A 16,501-nucleotide genomic window follows, 5' to 3' on the forward strand; every position below is an offset into this window, starting at 1 on the left:
AGTACTATGATCGGACAAATAGCTGGAAAAAATAGTATGGCGGTTTATTACAAAAGGCTTTAGTAATTTTATTTTCCGATTTAAGCTAAGATAAAGGGAGCACTTAATTTCGGCTTGCCCTTTTTCACTCTCAGCTCACGGTTAGTCGGGTGAGTGAGTGAGTCGCAGTTGCGCTAATGCGCGCGAAAATTTCTCCCTTCCCAGTTTACCGCAAGCGCTGTCATTTGCATGACTTAAAACTGAGACAAAACTGGTGACAATTCCCCCATATCGTTATTTCCTGTTTTTGTCTTTGAAATATTCCATAATGATACTTAATAAATATTTCTTCTAGAAATTTGCACTCTATTTCTTCACGATTGTGTAGATAAGCGAACGTTTGTATAAATAATTCGGTAGTTAATATTAACTTTTCTTTCTGGCTACCATTTTCCCTTGTTTGAGATGTAAATAATTTTCCAACATAGTATCGATCTATTCAGTATGATCTGAAAGTTTTACGAAAATACAGGTGTACCCTCTTTTTCGGGGTAAGACCTTAGATCATATATTACATTTTCATCTTGATATGGCGACATTTAAGCTTAATTTATGCGTACTTAAATCGAAATTCGCCTCGAACCGTTTTACCTCACTGTTTACATTGTACGATTGAGTTCGTCGCTTTCGTCTTCAACCTCTTCCAATACATTATCTACACCATTTCCCGCCTTTAGAAACCGTCCGGCATTAGACAGAGCTGGTGCTGAACCCCATTGGGTTGGCTTAAAAGTCATGGATTTATTAAACTCCTCTAAATCTTCCTTTTCGCTAATATTCATCAAACCTTGATATGCGCGTGTATACAGCTCCATTGACCGGGCTAACAGCTCCATCTCGCAGACCACAAACTCCGAGAAAATCTGCTTCACATCCCGCATCTTTTGACTTTCGAACTCGTTCATCTGTTCGCGTAAAACCCTCAGCGATCGGTTCGCTTCGCCAGACGCCTTCTGAAATTCAGCCTGAGCTCTGGCGATCCGCGTTCGATCAGTAGATTTCATCTGTGCTTTTTCGAGATTCTCGAATGACTTCACCTCCCTAGTGGAGAGAGACGAACTAACCCTCACGTCGTTCCTCGCCTGCTTGCATTTCGTGTCGTACACGCTGAGTCCTTGAACGAGTTTCTCTTCAATTTTGCTAACCTCTGTGTCTCGTTGATCCTGAATGGCGGACAAACATTCAGACATGGTTGTAAGGCCTTGCTTTAATGAGGGAGATTCTTCTTCCGCATAGGCCGTTATTGTCTTGGCCAGCTCGTCGCCCTTGTTTCGTAATTTTGCTGTTCCTACTGCGTAGCGTTGAAGCATCGCCGCCACCTTGGGAAAATGCGTTTCAACAATGAATATTTTTCTGTCGATAACTTTGGTTTGGTGTTCGGTAGCCTTGACAGAGGCTTTTAAATCTGGAAGCGATCCTGTAAAATTTCGATCTTCTCGGTTGAGGCGAGCCATCGATTTAAAAAGTTATTAAGACAGTGTTACTGTGTTTGTTATGCGAATCTTTCGTTTCAAAAGTCGCGTGCTTGCGTTGTTATCTTCAAATCAGAACAATTAAAAGTCACGGCGACGTCTTCAGTTAAAATTTGCATGTGAAAGAAATTCACCGTTGCGTTACGGATCATGTGCTGTTCTTCAAGCTGGTGCCATATTGATCAGTCAAGAAAAGAAAACTACTCATGAGCTATTTTTAGCGATAACTTTGTCACGCGACTGTTTGCAGCTTCCAAAGATCATCTGAAACCAGGTCCTGCTGGTCTTTTACACAGATTCGGAACTTTTAAGTGGAAGATTGTCATCTATGCCGTGTAGCAGAATAATATTTGAGGACTTGGTTTTGACGATGACAAATTCTGTAAGAATGACTGCAACCTCTACTAGAAGTGATTTTCCCTTTTTTCCGCCCTGTTTGTTCCTATTGGATAGATACCTATTACATAATCTGGATTCTAGTTGTTAAGCACACCTTTAACCGCAGTCACGTGATTATCGATATATCTATCACAATATTAAGCTCATTGGTCTGTGCGCGCGTTACTCTATAATAGTATACATCGGAAAATCAATAGAAATATTAGTTTAGCACATTAGTAGTTTTACTCGTGAACTGAGCTGTAGTATTTTGCCTCCACTTTGTATATATTTAGTAATTTTATTATTTACATTTCAACGCTACGCAATAGTCCATTTTTACAGTTGTGGGCTTGGTGGCCAAGCCTTTGAACAGGAGTGAGGCTTAGGGTGACCTTGTTATGATAGAGATGTTGCTGCTTTTCAAATGCAAAATTTTTTTGTTATCATGCTAACTAGATACAGGTCTCTATCACACCAGGGTTACCCTTAGCCTCACTCCTGTTCAAATGCTTGGCCACCAAGCCCACAACTGTAAAAGGGACTATTCAGCCCTTGGCTGCTATGTATTGTTTTGGTTTTGTTTTGGCTTTGTTTCTGCTATGTATTGTTTTGGTGCTTGGCCACCAAGCCCACAACTGTAAAAGGGACTATTCAGCCCTTGGCTGCTATGTATTGTTTTGGTTTTGTTTTGGTTTTGTTTCTGCTATGTATTGTTTTGGTGCTTGGCCACCAAGCCCACAACTGTAAAAGGGACTATTCAGCCCTTGGCTGCTATGTATTGTTTTGGTTTTGTTTTGGTTTTGTTTCTGCTATGTATTGTTTTGGTGCTTGGCCACCAAGCCCACAACTGTAAAAGGGACTATTCAGCCTCTGGCTGCTATGTATTGTTTTTCAATAAAATCTATTCCTATTCCTATTATATGAACAACATAAGATAATATATTAAATCTTTGCTTCCTGAGGGCAACGAGTTTAGGCATAAAAAGCTTGGTTTTTTGTTGTTGTTGTTGTTGTTGTTTTTTATTTGTTTTTCTCTTTTTCCTTTTTACTTTGCGGGCAGGGTCTCATCAGTGCTTTTGAACGAGGTGCAGAGCCCACGAGAGAGTTCAGCCGATGAGAATACAGGGGGTCTAACCGCCTCCCGGTTAGCTCAATGGATAGAGCGCTGGACTGTACTGCGGGAGGTCGAGGGTTCGAGGCCCGGCCGGACCAAAACTCAGGGTCTTAAAATAATTGAGAAGAATTTGCTACCTTTCTATAACATCAAGAAATGGTTAGATATTCTAGTCTTCTCGGATAGGGACGAATAAATGGAGGTCCCGTCTCCTGCAGGGTTGGGGCAGGAGACGTTAATTTCCCACACACGAGATTACTGTGTGATGGATGTCCTCCCCTGGGGTGGGATGGGTGGGTTAGGACAGCAGGTCCACATCAGCTATTACAGCTGCCAAATTAATCAACCTGCTTAAACAAATAAATGAACTTCAAAAATGAACTTCAAAAATGAACTTCTGCGCATGTGTGATAGTTGCAAGTTTGTCTCACACGAACTGCAAGCAGCCACAAAAGCCAGTAAGTCACGGTGTTTTAAGAGCGCATAACCTTTGTGGTAAAGCTCAAAACAGAGAAAGGTAAGTCAACAGGATACCCATACTTGAATGAGCTTTGTATTCGAAAAGTCTCGAATTTTCCTTCATCCTGCGTCTGTCTCCTTTTATAGATTTCTATGTAATTTTGAGTCGGAAATTGGCGCGCGGCCGGCCGGAGTTGATCGCCTCGCGCATGCCCGACGTTTGGCCGTTATGTTGCGAGTAAGAGGTCTGTGAAGGTCAGTGAGCGGTTTAGTAGCATCGAGGACCTCTCGTGTGCTCACATTCTCTCCGGTTCGAAACGCTCACGCGGGCCAGAGAGCGGCTCAGAGCCTTGGCGCAACTGCCGCAACTTCTGCGCTTGCTCAGTCGCCATTTTTTCGTGCCTCGTTTTCGCTTGCCTCCACAAACTGAGAGCCTGTCATAAGCTAAAAGCTATCGAGTCAATAGATAATCATAGTAACAGTAGATTGTTGATTGGTTGAACCACAAGAGCAATGATTATACAGACTACATCGGAACTCGCTTGTACAGCATCATTTTGGCTGTTTCGTGATCAAAACTCATCTCATTTTCTTGACCTTTTTTTGATAAAAAATCATTCCATTTGCGTTTTTTTGGAATTAAGTTGATTGCTTGCAAATCATATCTGATCCACGCGAGTCTCTGATTCTCTTGTTTTAAAGGCATTTGTCGGATCGTTGCTGAATTTGATTTAATTAATTGTCGCGTTCCCGATGCCGTAGACACGTGGTGTTGAGCACTGGAGTTCGCCAGAAAAACCGCAATGTTGAACTTTAGACAAGTGGCAGCATCAAACTCTTTATTCACTTAAGCTGGCAGTCTTTGTACAACATAGGCGGTGAAAACTATAGAACGGATGCATGAAGGTTCGATATAAGGAAAACCGAAAGACTACGAAACTAGAAATGATAAAAATTAGGAATATTACAAGCGTAACTTACATCGGATCTTGACTCCGGGGTAGAGAACTCCTAAACTCCGTTCGGCTCCGAAATGGTTTCGCTACAATGATTCCTCGCAACTGAACTACTAGCTAATAGAAGGCGAATTTAGTTCTTACACTTTGACGTAGGGGAAATAGAAATGAACAGTGCTTTGTGTAGCTAGCTTCGAGCGGATATTCGCTAGTCACGGAATAGAAATCAAACAAAGCGCGCTAACAAATTTAATAGAAATTCATTGAAAGTTTCTTAGTGTCTTTGTGCTAAAAACGGAAGAGTTGTTCATAAGTAAAAAAGAATAGAGTTCGTATCCGTAAACGTGACATTTATTGTTTTTAATAGATGTGCCCATGTTCTTAATTGGAATGTATGCTGAAAACAATCCTTCTCACCACAACTGAATTGTTGCATTGTTTTGTTGTATTGAGCCCACACGGAGCTTAGCACGATTATTTTTGTCTCAACATATTGTAAAATTTAATACAATGCAATATCAGAGGGGTGTACAATTACGTAATTTGGCTCGAGTAGAGACTAAATAGAGCAACACCTTAAAACACGACACGGTACCCTTGATGTTAGAGTAAACACAACTGCGGCAAATCTACAGTTAGCCACAACCATAATTTGACGCATACAAACGGTAACAGTTGTCCGATGGCTGGCTGGTTTTGTTTGACTGGTTATATTTCTGGCTTGAAGTACCTGTCGCTCATGATAAACGCTTCTTGAATTATTCAAAGCCAAGCGGATTTGAATTATCCTTGAAGCGACACTCTGTCTTACAAAAAACAAAGAGCAACCACACCTGCTGTTGCTCAAAACTTCACAAATTTGATATTTTTCCAAGGTGACTTCTAAGTTTGGTTCATACAAGCAAGCCATACGTTTTAGCTGCATGCGTTGCTGAAAAAGCCATTTTGGAAGCGGTCTGGCGGTAAAGGTTTGGCGACCACAATTTGTAAATTTAACTAGTGTGCATTGCGAGCAGAGAAAGTGTCCCACGAGTTTGAAAGCATCGAGAGATGAATGACAGAAATACTCACTATCATCAATAAGGATCTACCAAGCACGCATTTTGGAGAAAAATGGCTTCAAAAGGCGTTCCGCGAAAATCCGTAGCTTTTAGAGAGGATAGCCCGCAAGAAATCTGGTGTAAATATTGCAGTAAGACTTACGAAGAGCCAAAAGTTCTTCCATGCTTACATACGTTTTGCAAGCGGTGTATTGGATTAATTGCGGGAGAAAACGAAAATAATCTGTTTTGTCCAATTTGTCGTTCAGATGTGGACTTACCCTCGAGAAATCTGGACGATTTACAGCCTAATATAATTGTTATCAGGAAACTCGAAGAGTTTGAGAGACAAAAACTGCGACAGCGGGAGGAGGATTGCAGCGGTTGCGAAAACGGCCAAAATCTGGCTTCACATAGGTGCATGGAGTGCCAAGAATTTCTCTGCGGTGACTGCACGCTCGCTCATCGGAGAGTTAAATTCACGCGCGAACACAAAATTTTGTCTCTGGAAGAATTCGTGGATAGAACAAATCCGATAGAGCACTCAACATCTGTGGCTTGTGTTGCACATTTTAGCGAAAGCGTAGACATGTATTGCAAAACTTGTAATTTATTAACGTGCATGGAATGTCGAAGAGGGACTGTTCATGAGGGACACGATATCGTGACAATACAGAGCGCTGTTGACTCGCTTAAGCCGACACTTTTATCGTTGTTGGACTCTACGCAGAAAAATATTCCTGTCTTACAAAAGTCGGTGTACGAGATTATTAAGGTTTACGGTCGGTGGCAGAATAAAATCGATGATGTATCGTGGCAAATTCGGAGATGTTCGCGTCGTCTTATTCAAGCCATAAAAGAGAAAGAGCATCAGTTGCTAAAGGAACTAAACACCATCAGAGATAATCGCGCTTCTGTACTAGTGAACCAAAAGGACGAAATTGAAAGAAACTTGGTCTGTACCATCGATGGTTGCGATTTCTCCGAGGAGATTATCAAACATGGAAAAGATGCGGACATTCTAGCTGTAAATAGCTTAATATGTAAACGATTGTGTGAGTTGCAGGAGAATAAGACCGAGGGAGGGTTGAGTACTGTCAAAGTGGGGTTTGATCCAGATGAGAGGCCCATTTTAGAAGCTATAAAAGAAACATTTGGCTCAATAAGTATAGGTCATGAACCCGAAGAGCAATCTAACAGCGAGAAAGCTGATAAAGCAACTGAGAAATCACAACTAACGAGTTCACTGCCCAATGGAGGCAGTTCTGTATCTTTTGCTTTAGCTGATGATGAAGAATCTACTCCCAGTACTCTCTCTTCAGACTCGCAAAAGCCTGACAAAGGCATAAGTTCTCCTTCAAATGTGCCTGCGCTTAACCAAGATCCAAAGTCTACAAAGAAGGCAAAAGGTCGTCGATTCAGCTTCCCAGCTTTGACTGTTGGCAAAAAGTCAAGTGAACCTGTCGGAAAGTTAGCAACGACGGAATTCCTTATTCATACAACTGACAGCCGAGGACGCCCGAGAGAAGTCGGAATACAGCTCGAGTCTCCGGACGGAAGTGTCATTTCCGCTAAAGTCCTCGACAACAAAAACGGAACCTATTCGATATTTTACTGTCCTCGGACCCCAGGCGAACACAATTTGTTCGTGAGCTTGTCCAGCAAACATATCAAGCATGGCAGACGCCTCTTGAATTTTTACGGTTCTTTCGCTGGCTTAAAAGGCGAGGAGTTGACACTGATTTGTAAAACTTTGTGTTTGATAAAATGGCACGTAACTCCTGGCCTGGTTCAAGTGAAAGACGGCAAGAAAGTTCCGAATCCTGATATAAATTTACAACAAGTTGGTCAATCAGAGGCGTGACCGTCTAACCCGTCGTGATAACCGCCTCCCGGTTAGCTCAATGGATAGAGCACTGGACTGTAGTGCGGGAGGTCGAGGGTTCGAGGCCCGGCCGGACCAACACTCAGGGTCTTAAAAAAATTGAGAAGAATTTGCTACCTTTACATAACATCAAGAAATGGTTAGATATTCTAGTCTTCTCGGATAGGGACGAATAAATGGAGGTCCCGTCTCCTGCAGGGTTGGGGTAGGAGACGTTAATTTCCCACACACGAGATTACTGTGTGATGGATGTCCTCCCCTGGGGTGGGCTGGGTGGGTTAGGACAGCAGGTCCACATCAGCTATTACAGCTGCCAATTAATCAACCTGCTTAAACAAATAAATGAACTTGAACTTGAACAACTTGATAGTCATTAGCGTGACAATTCTTTCCCAGGGGCGGATCCAGGAACTTTTGATTGGGGGTGTCCAAACTTTGGTTCAGGAAGGACTGTTGGACTCTTGAGGCAAATTACTTCTCCCCCACACCCCCTCCCACCAGTCGCGGTTGCACGTTAAAATTCTTACCGTTTACTTGGATTCATTAAAAAAATCAGCCAATTAAAAACTGATATACGATCTTGTCGATGAAAGAATTTCAGTCTCAAAGTTGTAAGCGTCAGGTCTGATGGGGGGCGATCCGGACTCCCCGGACCCTCCCCCTGGATCCGCCACTGTTTCCCTCTCCTCTCCATCAGCTTTCTCTTCTTCGAGACTACCGAATTAAAATCAGACTCAATACGGAGCCACGATGGCCATTCTTCCCCTACTACTCCTCAGTGGGTTTCTCTTTTTCAGGACTAGTGAGTTCAATCAAACTCAGTACGGAATATAAACCTTGCATATTTTTTGAAACGCGAGTGAAAATCAGTTTAGTGCACTGTTCTGTCTGTTTAATTCTTGGTCGTTCACGATTTGTGGACACAATCACGTTAGAAGTGAGTTATTTTGATATTTTCAGGGGATGATTGCCTGTTTACGAGTACAATAGTTAAATTTAGATTACAATAAAATCCCAACGAAACTTTCGCGAGGAAAATCAATGAAGGGGTCTAACAGCACTTCTCCGGCACAGCAAATCCTGTATTCGTATCAAAAGCAGTATCTCCTTTAGTGATAAGTTATCCCGATCACAGATGACTTGTCATAGATTCATTCATATCAGATGAACGTCAGCCCTTGCTTGTATATCAAACAATCAGTTATGCCGGCCAAAATTAAGCGCCGGATAGCAATTTCAATCACAGTTTAGTGAAAGGATCGTTGAAAATCTCCAGAAATATCGAGCATCTGCTAAACTGCAAGCACGCTCGGCTGGGTGTCAAGGAGAGCACTTCCCATTCTGCTCTCTCGACTCACTCCCCTCTCCCTCTCTTTTTGTACATACCGGCCCGAAAGGACAGCTGGGTACTAGTGTGTAAGTGCCAGTATGTCCATCTCATAATGCTATCCGCACATAACAACGATCAGCCAATCAGGCAGCTCAAGTTTTTTAGAGGCTCAACTCTTACGTGAAAAATGGTCTCATTCACACCAGCCTGGAAATCAGTTAAGTAGGTGCAGAAAATTATTTAGAATGTTCGCCTGCGATTGGGGTTTGCGATCAGTCGATGCTTCTTGTCTTGCTTCGTGATATTTGAAGTTGTTACAGCGCAAACAGCTTAGATGATCATCCATGGCTCAAACAAAAATTTATTTATTTTTCGTCATTAAAACCAGTTTTGCGACTTGATGTTGACATACACTGGTATTTAACAGGATTACACTAATTTTCACAACATATCTTCAATATATATATATATATATATATATCGATATATTTTCATAATACATCTGTTCTCTAAGGGAGAGGGCTTGAAGATAACGTTTGAAATTCTTCAATCCTTTTCTGCTGGACACCTTGTCAGCAAAACTAATGTATATATCGTAATAGATAACAACAGAAGCTGATGACCTGGGATCAGGGTTTTAACGGCTTCTGATAATAACAAACAAGGCAGGAACAAGGCATGAGAGGGGATGAAAATAAAACATACAGCAACTTATCATCATGTATGTCTCAGGCCTCAGTTGAAAGATTATTGCTTTGTAAGAACTCTTTTACACTAGGAAAGAAATCAGTAAACTTAATGCCACTTGTTTTGAAAGGTATTTTTGAAATTATTCAATATTTTCATTCTCTAAATATTAGATATACTAAGTATATGGCAAATGTAAAGAGACATTTCAGATCAACAGACTGTAATCCCACTTTTCCGAAAGCACTTTGCAAGTCAAGACTTTGTCAAAGAAAACGAATATCGTTATACTAAAATCCTTTGAAAGCTAGGAAATAAATGAGAGATACTGCTTTACAGACTATACCTATTGTTTAAGTTGTTCTGGTTAAAACATGGAAACCCCTGGTACTTCATCATTTTGTCATATTGATGTCATCATTTTTTCATATTGATATCATCATTTTGTCATATTGATATCATTTTGTTATTTTCCCCATTTAACGAGTTTAATCAGTTCCCTTCCAATTCAGCTTTATCAAGAAATTATATTCCCTTAGCTTTTTTTTTCATTTAAGATTGAGTGTGTAGAAAAATTATAAAAGCTGACCAGACTGATGAGAAAACCAAGAGGACATAATGGGATATAGCTATTTTTTCTTAGAAAAACTTAAAGGAACCGGTGATCACGAAACTTAAGAGCGAAAAAGGTTTACGAATCAGTATATAAACACCGGATAACAACAGGGGGCATGTCGGGATTGGTTTAAGTTTTGCATCTGATTGGTCGAGAAGGACAAGTGAATCTTGTAGATCAATCAGTAAGCCGGCAAAATCAATCAAGCCGGTAAAACCAATCTAGTTGTTTGTTGTAGAGTATTTTGAAGGATTGCTATTTTGAGTATTTTTAGGTTTACCTTTTGTTTTTTTCAGTCTAGCTTTTTGTGTCGACGTGTTGTTTTTGTAGTTCTTTTGCCTTGACCTTATGTTTCTAGTATGTACTTAAACTATTCTTAGTTCACAGATTTTTCTTGTTACCTTGTTAGACTTAATAATCGCTTGTTATGGTTAGAAAAGGCTAGTTTCATAGGTGGTAATGTTTGTGTTGGTAAAACTGACCTTGAGTTTTACGCACACTGAAGATCCTGTTTGTGCGCAGCTCGATCACCGGCGTTTTATTGATTCCTTGGTGCTCGCCAAGTGCTTCGGGGCGAGCCACCCAATTCCCCCCTTTGCAAAACAACGAATGCACTCTGGAGTCTCCCACGGTCAGCTAACCCAAGTATGTCTGTGATTTTTGCATTTAATGCGTGGGCACTCCTTGCTAAAAGTAGAAGAAAAGTAGCAGCAGCAGTAGAGATAGAACGGACCTGAAACATTGTAGTAGGGAAGAAAAAAAAAGAGAGAAGAGTCCAGAGTCTCAGTACTTCTCTTTAAAAGCCAAGCGAGTGGTAAAGACCCCCAACACGTACATTATTTTCGACACTAAACTAAAAATTCCTCGACCATCCATGTAGTGCTCCCCTACCTAATCACTGACACAAACAGAATAATTGTATTCGTTAGTTTCTTCTTTTAACTGGTTTATGATCACTCATTGGGAAAGTAGAAAACCTTAACAGAGTTATTGCCGGCATCTGTGACAGCTACCCGGCCTTCAGGAGTGTAATCAATGCCTAGCGGCCCATTCAACTGCCCGTCACCACTCGTTTTTCCGCCAAACTTTGTGACAAAACGCAAGTGCGAGTTAAACACTTGCACGCGATTGGTGCGATCGGAGACGAAGATGTACCCGGATGAGTCGACTGTTATTCCCGAGGGATAGTGGAACTCTCCATCCCCGGTGCCAGGTCTTCCAAACTTCCGTTCAAATTTCCCCATCGGATCGAAAATTTGTACACGATGGTTCGAAGTATCTGTGACGAAAATTTCGCCTTCTTGCGAAGTAGTGATGTAGGAAGGGTTGTTGAATTCTCCATCTTTTGTCCCTAAAGACCCAAACTGGTTGCAGTAGACTCCATCGCTGTCGAAGACAACAATTCTGTGGTTCTGTTGGTCTGTGACTAGTAGCTGGCCTTCCTCATCCATAGCTACACCCGTGGGGCTTTTCAAATCCCCCGCACTCCGTCCTTTGCATGATATAACTTTAGACAGGACCCCATCCATACTAAACACTTGAATACGGTTATTCTGTTGATCAGCGACGGCTATTTGTCCAGCTTGAGAAAAGCACAGACCGGTTGGGGATTTGAACTTGCCGACATCTTCCCCCGAACTGCCAAACTGTCGCAGAAATCCTCCCTTACTGGTAAACAGTTGAATTCTATCATTCAGCGTGTCTGCCACAGCTATGATACCATTGCAGGCCGCAGCCACATCACTCGGACCATGCAGCTCGCCTCTCCTCTTCCCCTTGTAACCAAACCGTAAACAAACAGGAGGAGACTTTGTGGCGAAGCACATGTGACCTTTCTTTGCGTCCACCGTGTAAGGACTCTCTTCTGCGTGTTCTCCGCGTATTAAAACCGAGATCACATGTTCTCCGTGAATTCTTGGCGTGTAACTGACGGTGTAAAGGCGTGAGCTGTTCTCAGTTATGTTGGAGGTGAGAATAACTAAGTCGGGAGTCTCGATGCGAACGTCTATGACGTGTTTAGATATCTCCGTACCTTCTCGCACAGCTAAAGCAAAACTTGAGATTTTGCCAACTGCGGCGTTGAACAATCCTTCCCCAATAAGTCGAACCGTAGGAGGCATGATGCTGCTTTCAAGTTTTCCACCTCTATTTATGACGTCGAATAACAGGTCTTCTTCAGTGACGTAGTCCAATTCAGGTCCTTCGGTTGGTGACATGTCCTGAATCAGGTTCATTAAGCTTTGCAATCGCCCCGTCATAAAATCTTTCACCCTTGTTACTTCAGTGGCACTTCCTTCTCTTAACATCATCTCGATAAGTCCACAATTGCTTTCGATATCTCTGATTCCTTTGTACAACCGTTCCTTTTGTTGCTCTAGCAAAGTAACTTTGTATTCTCTCATGGCGCCCAAATCTTTTAACAGTCGCGCTTCTCTTTCTTTCAAAGCCCTGATATAGCGCGTTGTCGAGCTCTTAATTTGCTCCTCAATTGCAAGAGCGTGCTGTGGAATATCCCCGCACGCTTCTTCGATCTCCAACAAGGCCCTTTTTACAAAAGGACTCCTCATTTTAATCGCACCGAGAAGCGTGGATATTTCTTGCCTATGTTTGCTCGAAGCTTCCCTTAGCGGTTCAAATGTATGCGTTGTTTTGGGGTGATTCACAATAGTGCACTCTCTGCAGATCAGCTTGTCGCATGTCTGGCAAAAATACGTGAGCTCTTCGCGGCCATGATCTGAGCAGTTGTCAGCGCTGCACTGTGAATTATTATTTTCCTCGTCATTGGTCGTCAGCTCATTTAGCGAGATAATTTGATGTTCTCTTGTAACACGCACCCTTCTATGAGCAGCCGTGCACTTGTCGCATAGAAATTCTGAGCAATCGCTGCATTGTCCTGTAGCTTCAGCGTTATCTTCGCAGTTTCCGCACCGGACTGGTACCTTTTTCTCTTCCAAGACAAAATTTCTCTTTTGGAGTGTTGCACCGATGAGAAAGTTGAATGGCAACGCATCAATTCCTTTACTGCCTAACTCGCTCGGTAACGAACATACTGGGCAAATAACAGTTCCTTCAACACCAGAATCGTTATCCACCAGACTCTCGATGCAACTTTTACAAAAGCTATGAAGACACCGCAGAAATTTCGGCCGACGGAAAAGTTGTTTGCACACTGTACACAGAAGGGAAGGATCGTTTAAAACATTTCCATTCTTCGCCGATATTTGAGAAACTTTGGATCCATCAGGAATAATCCCATTTCTTGTCATGTGAATTTTATCCAGGTTTTCGAGAGAATTCCAGCGATTTGGTTGCGTAATATCGTCGAAATAATCTTCAACGGCTAAACTTTCCCAGGTTTTCCAACGTCTCATCGTGATAGCGATTCGCTTCAAAGCAGTTTAATTTTGAACTTCAATCTAAAATATTAGTCTTTCACTTTGCAGCCATGGAGACAGAAACCAAGAGAAAACATGTCTTCAGTCGCAAGCGATGTCTTGAAAGCGACTTTCTCGCTTCAGTCTGAACAACTGCAACAAAAAAAGTTACTTTCAACTTGGGTAATTACCAAAACTTGACAGTTCTCTTGTTTAATCGTAGCATGAAATGGCTACCTTGCTGATTAATTTAATATGAAAATGCTTGTGATACTTTAGAGGCAGTGGGTGGTAATGAGTTGCAAATAATTTATGCGTTAGCAAGGGAAGTTGTAAGCGTTATTGATAACTTTTGCATCATCTTTTGAGGGGGAACGAAAGAGTCGGCAATGACATGGTGTCTGTGTCAAAAAACTCACGAACTTGACTTAGTGCACTCTTATTTTTACGAATTTCTCTGGAAAGGGGGCGAAGGTTATGTTTTTGTCGCATCGAGGCCCAGAATCAAGCTTTTGTCATTATCAAAACTTTCCCAAACTGAATAATTTCAAACATTTTCCTTAGATTCCTCTGTCTTTTAAAAGAAGGAATCAAGGTGTCGAAAAAAAAGGATTGTATCTGGAGCTTCTCGCAAAATTTCAAGCAATATACCGCCGCTTTAACGCTTATTATGCATAAAAATGTTTTTAAATACCTTCATCGTGCAAGAAGAGCCAAAGGCACTCGGTGCGGTTAACAGGTGGCTGTTATCAAACTTAAGGACGTAAACCAATCACGTTGCTGCACAGTTACGATTTAGAAATTCTGTTTATTTTGTTAAAAGCTGTTTAGAAACGCAGCATGGAAATAAGTACAATTGATTTGGTGGCAATACCCCTTCTTTAAAAATGACTCAAATCGCATTTTTAGCTCAGGAAATTGCGAGGACTGTAACTCAAACTGATCTATCGATAGATAAGGCGGTATGATGCAGGATCCTCGCAGTAGAGAGCGCTATTTATGCAATAGGCAGTATTACACAATTTTCGTTTTATCTTCCCACACCAAACCGCAGTACCTGTTTCTAAGCATAGCATTTACGTAAGTTTACTTGTAAGAGATGTCAATAGTTTATAAATAGATTACGTCGCAACATTTAGCAATGACAATAAAAGTTGCACGATATATCACTCAGGTCAAGAAAAATTGAGAATACCACGACTTTATGTCATCGCTTTTTTCGATCCAATGATGCTGGTTTGAGAAGTGTTGCATTCTACTTAAAACCTTTGAATTAAACGACCCAAGATATGTTTGTGTTTTTTAACTAGGTAAGTTACATGTCGGCATTGGCATAACCACTTTGTTCAGCTTCCCTTTACAGCTAGGGGGGGGGGGAGGGGGCTGGGGGTCTTTGAGTTCTCAAAGAATGGCTGCGAAGGTGACTGGAGTGATGATTAACCGCCTCCCGGTTAGCTCAATGGATAGAGCGCTGGACTGTTGTGCGGGAGGTCGAGGGTTCGAGCCCCGGCCGGACCAACACTCAGGGTCTTAAAAATAATTGAGAAGAATTTGCTACCTTTCTATAACATCAAGAAATGGTTAGATATTCTAGTCTTCTCGGATAGGGACGAATAAATGGAGGTCCCGTCTCCTGCAGGGTTGGGGTAGGAGACGTTAATTTCCCACACACGAGATTACTGTGTGATGGATGTCCTCCCCTGGGGTGGGATGGGTGGGATATAGGGCGCACTTAATTTGGAGCCTCGCTCTGTTGTGCGACCCTCACCACACTCTGGTGAAAGTGATTAAATAAATAAATAGGGTCAAAGTGAAGAGTCTTCGAAACGCCAGCCATAGAGGAACAATTAAATGCAGGGAGCCTCGGACGAAAGGAAAATCTCAGCCGCTTCTTTCTTTTGAAAGCCAGTCATAGAAACATACGTTCAAATTTAGAGGAGCACAAGTTACTACAGGGTCACTTTTCATTCCAAATCCTATTCATGACGCCCGATCAGCGGAAACCAGAGAAAAAGAAGGCGCGCGAAAAAAGGTGCGTCAACGTCACAAGGCCACCTCGATAAAAGGTTCTCCATCGTTTCTGCCGCTAGTAGTTGGTCAAAAGGTTTCTCATTTTTTTGGGAACTATTTTTATTTCAAACAAACACGCGGAAGTATCGATAAAAAAAATGTAATCCTTATCAGAACATTAAAAATACCCATTAAAAATTAAAGGGTTACGTGCCTTGTTGTATTCTTGTAGACAGTCATCTGGAAGAAAAAATTTCACAAATGCATTAACCACCATATATAATTAAATAGTGCTTTTACTATGCTTCAAAGCACACATAGTGTAGCGCCTGATTATATTTGTAAGCTTATTAGTTTACGATTCCTACTAAATGCAAACAAATGTTTAATCAGAAACTTGTCTAGATAGCCCCAAGAGACAAGATGTAAACTACACTACGAGCAAGGGCCTTTCCCTCTTCAACCACGAACCAGTAGTATAGGACGGGTGTATGGTCTAAACCAATGAAGGAATGACACGTCATTAAATAACGTTAAGTCACAAACAACCAACCAATTAAATGAAAATACGTCACACAACACTAAACCAATCATGCAAAACAACATCACAAATTTTGTGACGTAATGTTATTTAATGACGTGTCATTCGCTTATTGGTTGAGACCATACACCCGCCCTATACTACTGTCAACCTAGTGACATCACTGGCCTGGACTCTACCTCTAGTTATAAGCGTAATATAAAAACTTACCTTTTTCAGCCGAGCTTTCAGTTTGTTTCCCCAGTCATGTAGTGTTTTATTTTTTTCAAGGGAATTATTAGGTTTGGTAAAATATTTGTTTATTTTTAAGTTTACATTGTTCTTAATTAGTTTCCATAATTAACAAGAATTTTTGTTTTCTGTGAAGTGCATTTGATCATAATTCCATGTAATTTGCGCAATACAAATTCTAATTGTTATTATTATTATAGAATTATTGTAAAAAGTATTGGTAAAGTACTGACGTCTAGTGTGAAAACGTCAAATGTCAAAATTCAAACTCAATCGTGCCGACCCATCACTCTTTCCTTCTTGTCATACAGAGTAAAATCAGTTTTATCAACTGAGTTGATAGTGTAGATTGGCCACTGTAAAAAG

General features: G+C 41.4%; 3 protein-coding genes across 3 annotated transcripts; 1 reads left to right on the forward strand and 2 right to left on the reverse strand.

Moving 5' to 3' along the window:
* Positions 1 to 19: 19 nt before the first annotated feature.
* LOC111336275 (CBY1-interacting BAR domain-containing protein 1) lies at positions 20 to 1,670 on the reverse strand. Its single transcript, XM_022942328.2, has one exon. The coding sequence runs from the start codon at positions 1,491 to 1,493 to the stop codon at positions 639 to 641; it is 855 nt and encodes a 284-aa protein (XP_022798063.2). The 5' UTR covers positions 1,494 to 1,670; the 3' UTR covers positions 20 to 638.
* Positions 1,671 to 4,981: 3,311 nt separating this feature from the next.
* On the forward strand, positions 4,982 to 8,364 carry LOC111336280 (E3 ubiquitin-protein ligase TRIM71). The gene has a single exon (XM_022942332.2). It carries the CDS (start codon positions 5,535 to 5,537, stop codon positions 7,323 to 7,325), a length of 1,791 nt encoding a protein of 596 aa, XP_022798067.2. The 5' UTR covers positions 4,982 to 5,534; the 3' UTR covers positions 7,326 to 8,364.
* Positions 8,365 to 9,023: 659 nt separating this feature from the next.
* On the reverse strand, positions 9,024 to 13,622 carry LOC111336293 (E3 ubiquitin-protein ligase TRIM71-like). The gene has a single exon (XM_022942354.2). The coding sequence runs from the start codon at positions 13,348 to 13,350 to the stop codon at positions 10,933 to 10,935; it is 2,418 nt and encodes an 805-aa protein (XP_022798089.2). The 5' UTR covers positions 13,351 to 13,622; the 3' UTR covers positions 9,024 to 10,932.
* Between the last annotated feature and the right edge of the window lie 2,879 nt (positions 13,623 to 16,501).

The sequence above is a fragment of the Stylophora pistillata genome, chromosome 3, assembly GCF_964205215.1.
Source record: "Stylophora pistillata chromosome 3, jaStyPist1.2, whole genome shotgun sequence".
NCBI classification, from domain to species: Eukaryota; Metazoa; Cnidaria; class Anthozoa; order Scleractinia; family Pocilloporidae; genus Stylophora; species Stylophora pistillata.